The 13062-nt window shown below is 43.9% G+C and overlaps 2 protein-coding genes across 7 annotated transcripts in view; both read right to left on the reverse strand.

The window, feature by feature from the left end:
• SPOCK2 (SPARC (osteonectin), cwcv and kazal like domains proteoglycan 2) overlaps positions 1-13062 on the reverse strand; it is a 163308-nt gene that overhangs the window by 86205 nt on the left and 64041 nt on the right. The window lies entirely within an intron of this gene.
• MICU1 (mitochondrial calcium uptake 1) overlaps positions 1-13062 on the reverse strand; it is an 83910-nt gene that overhangs the window by 11286 nt on the left and 59562 nt on the right. For all 6 annotated transcript variants that reach the window (XM_079312138.1, XM_079312136.1, XM_079312137.1 and 3 more), the window contains one exon: positions 736-873. In XM_079312138.1, the coding sequence (XP_079168264.1) occupies positions 736-873 (138 nt within the window). The remainder of the gene's footprint in view (positions 1-735; positions 874-13062) is intronic.

Consider the following 13062-nt stretch of genomic DNA (forward strand, 5'->3'; position numbering starts at 1 on the left):
TCCTGTTAATGTAGGAATCCTACTAAGGAATCAAAATAGGAGCAGACTCTGACCAGAACTTTTATTTTATAACACTCTTGGCACCTAAACCAGCTAAGAAATAAACTCTGGTTGTGATGTCAGAAGAAAGCAGCTCTAAAACAGCCAGCCAAAGACTTTCCATCCATTCTCACTTTGATGAATTGCTTGTTTATATCCCAGTTAATAAAAGAGCATTGGGGTTTAATAAAATAACATTCATTATAGGGGCAGATGTAAAATTCTAATGCTCAATAATTTCTCAGCCCATACTTGCCTTACCTGATAAAGCACATCTTATGGTACAGATATCTTCTTCCAAGGTCTCTCACTGAATTAATGAGTGTAGGGTATGCAAACTTACTTCTCTCTAGATTGTGAGTAATTTTTCCCAGAAGTTAATAACTAAATAATAAACTGCCTGGTCAAAGCAGCTAATGAATCCAAGGTCGAGCCAGGAACTGGGAGCACGGCTTCAGTGTTTGTTCTGGCTCCAGACCCAAGGTGCCATTCAGCAAATTGAATTTTTAAAATTACAGCATCTATTTTCATAAGGAACAAACCTCCAGCCTACACTGGACACCCACTGCACTCCCAGCTCTTCCCTCTCTCCACCACGGCTTAACACGGAACCGATACTTTTCCAAAGAAAAAAATTGCTGAAACCCAGCTTAGGGCTGAGAAAATTCTCCCCAATTTTCCATGCATTGCACTGACCTCTCCATCCTGGAAGTGCTTCTTGAGCTGTTTGAGCATGACAGTGAGTTTCTTGGACTGCACCCCGCTGTATGCCAGCAGCATGCTGCCGAACTGCCGCTCCGTGATCCGCCCGGCCACGGGGTCGTGCCGCTCGAACTGGGGGGAAAGGAGAGCAGGCAGATGGAAACAGCAGCAGCACAAAGCTCAGCCTGAGCTAGGAAGCATTAAAAAGGCCAACATAAAATATTAACATTGCAGGAAATGCTGGTGGAGGAGAAGTCCTGGTGTGCTGCAGTATCTGCTGTCCCCAGGATTGAATCTCTGCTTTTGTGTCTCCCCCTCCCAGTTTTATCCCACTGGGATAATGAGTGGTTCCATGGTTCCTCCAAACAGTTTAATAAACTAAACAGAAGTCTTGCAAAGACTTCTAATTTTACTCTGTTACAAGGCCTGTAGCAGTGTCCCAGCAAGGGAAAGTTCATGGATGTCCCCAAACTTCTCTCTCCCCCAATTCTCCTCATCCTCAGACCCTTCCAGTCCCTGACCCTTACAAATGCTGCTGTGAGAAAGATTTTCCCCAGTGATCCATCTCTCCTGCAGTAGTTTGTCTCCTGGCTTCCACTGCAGGGAAGGAGGGAAGAGCCATTCCCCAGCTTGGGAAGGTGCTGGGTGGGAGCACCAGGTCTTTGCCTGCTGAATAATTGGGATTTCAGCCTTTTCTTTCCCCCACCTCTGTGAATCTACAAACACCAACTAGACTTCAGCCAGCTTCACAGATCTCAGCACTCAGGATCCCTTACTTGGGATAGATTCTATCACTTCAAATTTACCAGGAAACAAGACCAGCACTCCAGCTGATCACAAGCCAGATGACATTTAACAACAAAATTAATTTTTAAACTCATGGGGAACAACTTGGTACCAGTGATTGACATTCTGCTGCCTGCTGAGTTGACCATTCCTGCCTCAGCTGCTCTTCAGTGCTAATGAATTTTTCATTATTACCATATCAACCAGATTTTGGCTGCTTTTCCCAGTGGGAAACCAAGGATTTGTATGGGTGACTCTGGCAGGAGGCAGATCCCAAATGGAGAATTTCTGCTCCTCAACCCCACTTGTGCTTTCACCTGAGTGACCCACACAGTTTTGGGGGAAAAATGGTGATTTTTTACTGTCATCTGATACAGGCTTTGGGGATCACTCATGATGCAAAACGTGGGCATCTCCCATTCTCTTGTGTTAGGAAAAGGAGAGGGAAAACTCATTTGTTGGAAATATTCTTCATTAAAAAGCAAAAGTAGTAGTTTCTACCATGCCTGAAGAATGCAAAGAAATGCCCCTGGGACACAAAAATCTGCCTTCAGCACTGCTTCAAAAGCAGCCCTGATGCTTTCTTCTGCTGTAATATCCCTAATTTCATCCCCAAAGACACAAATCAGCATTTTTCTACCAACAGCCTTAAAATACCCTGAGTTTTAGCAGAGCTTTAGGTAGCATCCTTAATTAAAGGCTAGGAAATGGGTCCAAATATCTCAACTCAACCTCCTAAGTGGTGACTATGCTTGGAGAATCTCAATTGGTGTTTAAAAGCTCCCTCTCCCCCTGCCCTGCACTAATGATCAAGCACTGGGCAGCTCCATAGGGTAACACAAGCAAGCTCCCTGCAGATGGGGAAATGAAGAACCAGCTCCCTGCAGTTTTTTTTGGAACAAAACCTTCAGATTGAGGTTAGTTTTGCACTACCGAATGCAAAAAATACCAGAAAAGTAAAATTAAAACAGTTTTCATCTTCATTTTTCTACTGATACACCACATATCTATTCACAAAAAAAAAAAAAAAAAAAAAAAAAAAAAAAAAGCCTGAAAACTCTGCTTATTATTTATCTCACTTTAAAATGAATATTTCTATCATTAAACCAGAACATTCAGATGTCATGTACAGTGGTGCTCATGGCAAAGGTCACCCAGAAAGGTCAGCTGGATGAACACATCCAGTTCCCAAATTCAAATATGAGCACCACTGAACTGAGAAAAAAGCAACATCAACTCAGTGAGAGATAAAAAAAGTTCAAATCTTGCCTCCAAGCTACTGTCAGATGCATTTAAATTAATTACAGAAAGGATAAGCAGGGCATGTCATTTAAAGAAAAATTTCAGGGAGGGAATTCTGCTTTTTTTTTCCATCTGGTATGTCAGAGACTGTTTATCCATAAAGAAATTTGGCTTCAAAGGATTTGTGAGTGGAAACCCATTGACTCCTGAAGAAAGAAAAGCCTGACACCCCCTTTCCCACCTCCCTGCCCAGGAGCAGAGGTACATCCATGCTCCTCTACCCTCTGGAATGTCTTCTAGCCAAATACACCACTTGGAAGTGAAGGAAGTGCAAAGCCTACAGGAAATTTTTTTTCAGTACACAATACATAGCCTACAAGTAGTGTTAAGTGTTAAAATCCTCTGGGTATTTGAAAAAGCAGGAAAAACAGTGCCCATTCCCAGATAATCACAATGATTTGCCTCCATGCACAGGATGATACTGTACAGTTTTTCTGGTTTATTTTTCTGTTTACTGGGTGGGGGGAGATAATCCCAAACCCTACAAGGAAAAGATGCAGGGCACAGCACACTGAGATTTATCACAGGCAAACAAGTTCTCTGACAACATTTTCCCCTTTCATGGATCTTAAAGAAGGAAAAGTAGGGCCAAAGCAGCATTGTCCAGAAGGGGATGGAGCAGCCCCAAAATCCCACTGGGACAAAGAGAGGACAGGGGGGTCTTACACCACCCCAAATTCAGCACACACAACTGGCCAGGGAGTCCAGCACCTCCAGAGCAGCTTCCACTTGCAGCCACTTGGTGCCAGCAGTGGATTCTGCATCTGCACCAGGCAAGGAGAATGGGACAGAATGCTGGCCACTGTTCTTCCTGCAGGCCAGGAAACCTCAGGTGCTGAAGAAATTAGCTTGAAATATAAAAGGCTGTGTTTTGAAATTCATGAATAGCCAACGTGACCTGAAAGGAAATCCAGGGTGCTTATGGAAGAGTTCAGCAGGAATTGGAGGGACAGGACAGGAGGGAATAGTTTCAAACTAAAATAAAAGAGGTTTAGATGGGATATTAGGAAAAAATTGTTCCCTGGGAGGGTGGGCAGGCCCTGGCACAGGGAAGTTGTGGCTGCTCCTGGATCCCTTGAAGTGTCCAAGGCCAGGAGGAGACTTGGAGCAGCCTGGGATAGTGGAAGGTGTCCCTGCCCATGGCAGGGGTGGAATGAGATGGGCTTTAAGATCCCTTCCAACCCATTCCAAGAAATTCTGGAATCCTGTGTGAGGGGAAGAAGGCAGGAGAAATGGGGTGCAGCCCTTGATTCCACCAGCAGCCATTCCAAATACACAGCAGGATATTCCCTGATTTATTTCTAATTTAAAAGATTACCCATAACCTTAAACACACATTAAATAGTCCCAAATTCAAACCCCCCACAAACCTGAACGATGAGCACATTCCTGCTCCTCCATAAGATGAAATACCCAGTTTTGTCCAAATAACCCCACTCTCCTTCCTTCTGAGAGAAAAGCTTTCTCACATGAGGGGAGCAGAGGACAAATAAACAATTTTCCCTGCTTCTACATCTCCTCAATTGCACAACTTTATGGAAAAGCAATACAAGAACCCATCATAAAACAACAGACCCATAATATCTTTTCTTCCTTGCTTCACTGTTTTTTTCCTCCACTAACTCAATCCATCTTCCCCTGCAGGAAATCAAATCCCAGGCTCTGAGGAGCATCCAGCCCAAACCAATTCAGAGACACCACCACAAGAAACACCCTGGTGGGGAACAAAAACCAAAAAACAAACCTAAATGCAGACACTGGTTTCCTTTCAGCTCTCCTTCTGCCAGCAGGGCTCACTGGTGGGAAATGAAGCAGCTCTGATAGCCTCAGAAAAAGGCCAAGTTTGGGTACCACACACTTCTCAGGGGAAGGTTTCTCTTCCCAGCTGACTCTGCTTCCTCCTCAAGAAATTTGTCCTAATCAATAGTATCACTAGGGGAAGATTCTACCTTAAACTCCAGTGCTAAAATCCTCTCTAAGCAGAAAAGAGGAGTTTAAAAAACTGCTGGAAAAAGGAGGAGCAGTGTTTTGTGATTGCTGCCAGCAGACCCAACTGGGCCCTGCTCTGCAATTGGGGAGAGGGCACCAAAGCCCTCAGAGAGGGCTCAGCACCACCAGACAACCATGAATGGATGCCAAAACCTCCCATGGAAAAGCAGAATAAATTATACCTGGAGATGATGCTCCTCCTTCCTAACCTGGCATTTCTGGGCCTGACACACTGGTGACTTGTGTCTCCTGCTTTGTTTGCTGGAGAAAAAAAATGGCTAAAACAACCTCCAGGCCCTTGGAATTGGCACAAACAGCATTTAGGATCCACCAAATCCCATCAGAGCAGGAGAGAAACACCCAGCTGTAACATGAGCCAGCACAATGAAAACACAGCTCAGACTTTTCCTAAAGCATTGCCAAAAGGATACACCTCTTCTGCTCTTCAAACACTCATGTTAGCTAAATATCCAGCTGTATTTTAGCAGGTTCTTACATTTCTAGGAAGGCTTTCCCTAAAATCCAATCAAACATGATGTATTCTCTACAATCTCAAAGCAGGGAGCTTAAATAAATAAATGTATGTGTGCCACATTGCTAATTGAGATAGCAAAGAGAAATACATCTAACAAGGACTTTTGGATGGGGAGATAAGTGTTGAGGGATGATATTGGAGCTTCTTTCTGGAGGTTAAAAAAAACCACATCCATGGGAAAAATATTGCTAATATGAATTCTATCAGGTTTAGGGGGAGTTGAAAAAGGTGACCTGCTCTGTGCATAATAAAGAATCAAAAGGGTTTGGGAAATAATGATTTGTAGGGTAATACTCAGATTCATAATATATGACCCTTTAAAGTGGTATTTGCTCAAAGCTTTATTTGACAGGCTGTAATACATTATTTATCTGCAAACTACTGCAGCACTGGCTCTGTTTACTGTTCTGGAGAAGGAGGCTGCCAGGATCTCTCATCAAGTTGCATATACAACTATGACAGGAAGAAAAAGAAAGGGGAAAACACTGTTTATCTTCCTAAATCCCAGCAACCTCGTCTGTCCAAAAAAATTTAATGTATTTGTGAGTAAGCTGAAGTGTTTGCACAGGCACCAAATTACTGCCAAAAAAAAAAAAAAAAAAAAAAAAAAAAAAAAAAAAAAAAAAGGCAAAAGTTTCTAAAGGCTTTTTGTTTGGGAAGATTTAAAATACTTTGATTGAAGATTTAAAATACTAATTTTTTTGGGGGGGGAGGGTGGGAACAATTGTGCTGAAGGGTTTTTTCTGTGGATATGGATCAAAAGCACTAGGTTTTTCAAGATGAAGCTCAGCCTGCTCTGGACACAGCCTACACAGAGCCCCTGGGTGTAATTACTGCATTATTTGGTAAAACCCACTCAAAGACACAGCTCTAAAGATATCCAGAGCTGCCAGCAGCAGGAGGAATGAAAATGGGAAGGAGAAAATGCCAAACACAGCCTGGACCATCACTTCTCTTTACCTTAGAGAACAATAAAGAAATGAAAGAAATGGGAGCTATTTTCACATGAGAAAAATCCAATCTTCCAAACACTCACCCTGTTCACACCTTCCCCCCTCTGCCTAAGGGAATATGTAGCAGCCAGGTTAAAAATGTCCATCTGTCAGCAGCAGTGCAATCCCAGCAGACCTGATGCTGGAGAGTAGCTTTGGAGATTTCACTGACCTTGGCAAGCCACTGCTGTCTGCAAGGGGGGAAAAAATTCATTGCCATCAGCAGCCACTTGTTCTGCTTTAATGAGTGATTTAAGAAAGGTTATGTAAAGATGGCTGCACCTGAACTTCAGCCCCATGAATGAAAATATCTTCCTGCAGGCTCTGAGCAGATCCCTCTTTTGAAATTCTGTGCAGTGAGGGAATGACAGGGAGGAAACCCAACGCAAAGGAATTTGTAATGCTAAGGAGAAAGGACAGGTCTGATAAATTAAAGGGATGGAGAGGGGGAAGAGTTGAGCAATCTCCTCCCTTGTCTGCTCTCCAGACCTGGCACTGCCATCCCTGCCCTTGACAGTGCTCCTGGCACCACAGAACAGAGCAGTTTTTCTGTCCTGCATGCTCCCTGAACAAGAGGAAAGTTCAGAGGCAGAACAAACTCCCAGCCCTCCTGCAGGAAAACACACAGGACAGCAGAGCTGTAAGCATCTGAGTGAAGCCATTACTCTGAAAAACACCAATATCTAAATCTCCATGGAACTGCTGTACACAGTTTTATTAAGAAATACAGCTCCCTTGCCGCTTGTTAAGAGTTCACACTATTTTTTGCTTGACCTTGGTGCTCAGTTCCTCAAGAAGAATAAGTTTGCAGGAGTTTAATTCAGTCTAGCAGGGAAAAGGGCCCTGCTTCCATGCCCTTCCTGCATCAGCAGAAGCAAAGCCAGGGCTGTGGAGGTGCAGAACAGCTATGAATTCAGGGCCTGAAAGGGGAGAAGGAGCAAGAGGACTGAGGTGTTTGCTCATCCAGCAGGAGGAGGAGGCAGAAGTCAGGTACCTGCTACAAGAACACATCCACACAGACATCCCCATCAACTTTTGCTGCTCCCTGGCTGTTGGCTAATTTGGTTGTGCACACAAAAATGAGAGCATCTATGCTAAATAGCTTCTATTTCCTAATTCATGGACTCTGATACAAACTTGCACACATTGCTGTGGCAAGGTAATGAATCCAATAACACTGCTGGGATTTTATTCACAGGGGTCCCACACAAGGCTCTGCTGCACTGCAGGAGCTCAGCAGTGGATTTATACACCCTTCAGAAACCAAAGGAGCCTGTTGGTACAGAGCAAAGCCTTCCACTGCTGCTAATGATGCAATAAATAGAAATTCCAATAAAATCCTCCACGGCTTCCCCTGCAGAGCCACTGCATCAACCATGCTGAAGTCACTGGTCCAAATACAAGCAAGGCAGCAGTGGGTGTTCTCTCAGCAGGTGGCTGCTCCATGAAGCATCTATCCCAAACAAGAGGATGTCACAGCTGCTCCTTTGTGCTCCAGCCTGCCCCACCATGCCACCCTCACTGGAACACTCCTGGACCACTGGATATTGTGGTGACCAGTGACAGGACCCAAGGGAATGGCCTGAAGCTGTGACAGGAGAAGTTTAGGCTGGATACTGGGAAAAGGTTCTTGACCCAGAGGGTAGTAAGGCATTGAACAGGCTCCCAGGGAATGGGCATGGCCCCAGGGCTGCCAGAGGTCCAGGAGTGTTTGGACAATGCTCTCAGGGATTACTGGGATGTCCTGGGCAGGGCCAGGAGTTGGTCTCCATGACCCTTGTGGGTCCCTTTTCACTCAGGACATTCTGTGATTTTACAGCTGACATGCAGCTGCTCCATATGCTCTTATAATCCTGAGGCCCCCAAAACCACCCACAGGCTCTTCCTCTGCCTTTCAGAGTGAGGCACTGGGAGGGTTTGATTTCTCTCACTTGGACTAGGGAGGAATCATTCAGGAACAGCATTTATGGCATTTTCTGACTGAGGCACAAAGACCAGCTTTCAGTAACTCACCTGTGACAGCAAACCTCAAACCCACCAGCACTGCCCCTGCTTAATGGAAAAAGGGACAGGAATCAACCTGCCTTGGGTTTCAACTAAACTTTCCCTGGTGCACACTTAGGCATTTCATTACCTGCCCTGCTGTTCCTGATTGATGAAAATGACTTGCCTCAGACTCCTTTATGGTGACTCCTCGTGTTTACTGAGACAGTTATATCTCCCTTCTGCCTTTCCTTTAAGCTGCACATGCCATGGCCTCATAACTTATCCCTATCCTTAGATTTTTTTTTTCCATACTGAATTCTTCCCAAGTCTTTGGCTGACACTGGACAAGAACTGAATGCCAGCTTTTCCCCAGACTTGAGGCAGTGCAGTAACCTGAAAGCCTCACACGACCCTTTCCACTTACATGCCAAAACAAAAGCAGGCTGTCAGCTTTGAATGCTGTCAAAACCAGGATGAGCTGTCCAAAACACTTCCACTGCCTGCCTAGAAATTCCCAGATTACATGTATGCTGGACTGTGCCTCTTTAACTACAGAGCTCCCTGATGTGAAACTATTCACAGTGATTGGATGATCCCATTTTCAACTGGACATATCACAAAATTCTGTCACCTGCTCTCATGGCTATCCATCAAAGGCAGGGACATCAGCCTCACTTCTGTTCCCTAAACTCCTCACATGGGAAATGCAGAAGGAGCATGTAGGTCTGCAGGGTAATCCCCTCTCCTTCGCACTAAATCTATCATGGCTTTGTCCATCTCTGACTTTAGTAAGTACTTCTGGAGGGCAAAAGCCTCCATGTCCAGATCCTCTTTTCTTCCAGAGCTGTTTAAAGGTTATTAGTTATCACCATACCTTTTATCTAGTCAGGGCCTGACAACAGTGGCACAGACACATCACTCATCCTCTGGGATAAACAGGACTCATGGGACACACTTTAGGCTTTCTGTATTTAGCCATCAGCCCACCCTCCTCTCCTTCCCCTGCAGCCAGCTCAGGAAATCACTAACAAAAAACACTAACAACTTTGTACCTGTCATTAATTGCCCTACTGAAAAGGGCACTAATGCTGGCTTGGCTTTCAAGATGTAAGGATCATGTGAAGGAAGAAAAAGCAAATCTGGAACTAATGCAGGAGTTCTAGATATATAGGTTATAGATACAGAACTAGGTGTAGAGATGACAAAACAATGTAAGTACACAAAATCCATTACAGGATTGCTGAAAGGGCAGAATTAATAAAGAAAAAGGGGAAATATGACATATCCCATCACTGCTCCCACAGGGGCTGGGTCAGTGGTGAGGCTGAAGTGAGAGGATCAGCAGGTAAAGGACAATTCTGAGAGACAACACAGCTAATCATGACTGAGACTGTCATAAAGGTGACTTAAAATCAAATGAAAACGCCTTGTATGAGCTTGACAGCAAATTCACCTCTAAATAGTCTGAGTTTGGGGCCTCTCCCTACAAAACTCAGCCAATCTGACACTGTCAGACTTCATTTTTCAGGCTACTCAAAACAATTTACTTAAGTTACTCATTTTCCTCCTAAATGACTGCAGCAGAAACAAAGATTTGTGACTCATTACTGCAAGTTTTGCTGCCTGTGTTAAAAAATCACTGAAAAAGTAAATTGCTCTGCCAGCCTGTATAAAAACAAGGCAGAATCCCAAAAAATCCTGAGCAAGCTCTAACAACAGAGCAGTTTTTAATACCTGCCACAGGATTACTTGCATACTAACTATTCCAATACTGGGACTCAGAAAGGCACTTAGAGATTTAAGTTATTACCCTCAAACCCAACTGAGCAGCATCAGAAATGCCTTCTGAAACCAGAGTATTTGCTAAGACAGGCCTGAGATCCCAAAGGATCTAATGAGGTGTCTGCAGATGGAAGAGCATCCATCACCCCTTCTTCACAAAAACCAAAGCAGACAATAACTGGCATTGGCCATGAAAACAGGAATTTCCAGGATAAAGGAACCTGGTGCTGTGCTCAAGGGTGCTGGCAGGCAGTAATGATGCCTTTATGGTATTTCATAATATAAAGATATTTATATCTTTTATTGTCCCCAATTATAAATAACCTGTTAATAACAACTACTATTAGCCTGGAAGATGCACTGAAATCATCAAAACCTAAATTGTCACAGCAGAATAAGAACAAGTAACATGAAACTGAAAAAAAAATAAAAAATCCCCATTGCTTCTTAAAGAGGGAAGTGTGGACCCATGGAGGATCAGTGCCCACCCCTGGAGTGAATGTGGCAGTGGAAAGCCAGAGCATAGAAAAATCTCTGTTTCTCTTGCTTTACATTCAAGTTACAGCTGATGTTCCTTCACCTTAAAAAGTATTTTATTCCTTTCAATTTGCAGAGGCACTGAGGAACTGACCCAGTTCACAGAGAACATTATCTTCAAGCAGCCTATTCTCCTGCAAAGGCAGGGCCACACCACCTGCTTTAATGGCATGAAATGAAGGCAGTGAACTGTGCAACTGCCTCCACCAAAATAAAATAATCAGTCCTTGGCTCAGTCTCTTACTTGGATTTGTAAATTCCAAATCAAAAAGGAATAAATTCAATTTCAAATTGCAATGACTGACTTGATGAGAACTTAATAAAATGCTGATGACACAAACTGAGCATGTGAGCAATAATACACAAGAGTGAAGTGACAGAGCTCTAAATACTCTTGTCTCAATAAGCTGGGGAGCATCTTTTTGTGCAAAAATCCTGATTTCCAATGCAAATAAAAGCCTGGCTTTGCTCAAGCCAGGTTGAACCTTGGAGCCTGATGCAGTGACTGGCACCACTTCCAACTGAGTCAGCTCTACCTGGGAACTGAGACAGACCAACAAGTCCCCTGTTGCTGTCCTTGTACTGATTTTATAGAAAATTTGAACCAAATTTTGAAGGGTGTTGCTTAAATTCAGGTTATGTGACTAGAAGCAGGAGGCTGGGAGCTGCTGCTAAAACTCAGGGTAAAGCAAGTTAAAAAGGAGACTAAATTCAGAAGAGATGGACAGCATTTCTTATAAAACATCCAGGAGTGAACAACAGAGGTCACATAATAGAGACCACCTATTTAGGAGGATTCAAATAAGCCTTGAACACTTTCCCAGCAGAAACATTCAGAATAATGAAGCAAACAGAAAAGGTGGGGACAAAAGCAGAGGTAAGAGTTTTGGGTATGTTATAAATCCTGGTCCTTTAGGATTAGGACTGACACCAACCTTCCCCAGCAAGGTACCAACAGGTCACTCACAACCTCTGTTGTTTTTCCCTTAAATCGTCTCCATCAGCAGTGCCAAGGCAACAGCCAGGCTTTTAGAGGGACACACACCCAGGATGTGCCAGCTGCTGCCTCAACTCCACAAGAGAAGCCATCAAAAAGTGCTGGAGATGTTCCTTGGGGAGTGCCACAAGCACTGAAATGCTCATCAGGAATTTAACACGTTTGCTCTGAGCATATGCAAATGCTGTGCTGAACATACTAAAATTCCACTATAACTCTCTGACCTGTGATTTTTTCTTTTTTTCTTAAAGTTATTCAAAGCTGAGCTGAACTGAAAACCCAGAGGAGCACCAGGAGCTCACAAACACAGCCCACTAGGGCCTGGTCTAAGCTGCAGAATCCCCCAGTGCCAGAAACACTGGTAACAAACTGAATAAGCCAGGCTGCAACCCACAAAAAAACCTCTTCTAACTTTATCATCTCTTCAGAGCAACAAGAGTTTTATTGCTTAGTATTGTTCACTTTTGTGCTGACACCTGTTAAATAAATGGCTTTTTCCAACTTCTCTCTTCTGTTGGGTTGATGTGGCCAGCAATGTGTATTCTGTCACCATCTGTTGAGGCTGGGTGGGGCAGTGCCCCTGATCTCCTGGCACATATCCTCTGCTAATGGGCCATCTTTAAACCAGCTGGGACAATCATCTTTATCTTTCCACAGCCCATCCTCCCTCCAGGAGATATCATCTGCTGCTGGGACATTGAGTCCCACTGCATGACTGATAAAATTACATCATCCCACTGGGAGATGCTCCAGCCAGGGCAGGAGCCAAGCCTTTCCTACCTAGATAAAAAAATCAGATTTTGGACAGCAAGTTATTCATCTTTCCACTGGATTCCAGAGGAAAGCCAGACCTTTCCACATCATCCCTGGACCTTCAGAGGAAAACTGCATCTTCTACAGGAGCACTGCTCCAGCTGAACTACATCTGGCACTGCAGGAGGATGCAGCCACCATTGAATGGGACTGCTGTCAACACCCTGACTGACAGGGTGTCAGCTTGGATTCTGACTCTGTCAGTGTTTTGGGATTGTTCTTTGTAATACTGTATTTCTATTCTAATTTTCCTAGTAAGGAACTGTTCTTCCTAATTCCCCTATCTTTGCCTGAGAGCCCCTTAATTTCAAAATTACAATAATAATAATTTGGAGGAAGAGGGTTTACATTCTCCATTTGAAAGAGAAGCTTCTGCCTTTATTGGCAGACACCTGCCCTTCAAACCAGGACATCTCCAAAAAAAAACTTCCCCAAACCAGTTTAAAAAAAAGACTACTTAACTCTGTTTCTTAGAAGAACCCCATCCAAAAATTTTCTCCCAAATTTGCCCTTTGTAGAAATTCCCTCCCCAGGCTCTTGCTCCTCCCTCCAGCACTCCCACCTTGCAGCACAACCCTCCCCTTTCAAACCAAAAATCCACC

Source organism: Erithacus rubecula (assembly GCF_903797595.1).
Source record: "Erithacus rubecula genome assembly, chromosome: 9".
NCBI lineage: Eukaryota > Metazoa > Chordata > Aves > Passeriformes > Muscicapidae > Erithacus > Erithacus rubecula.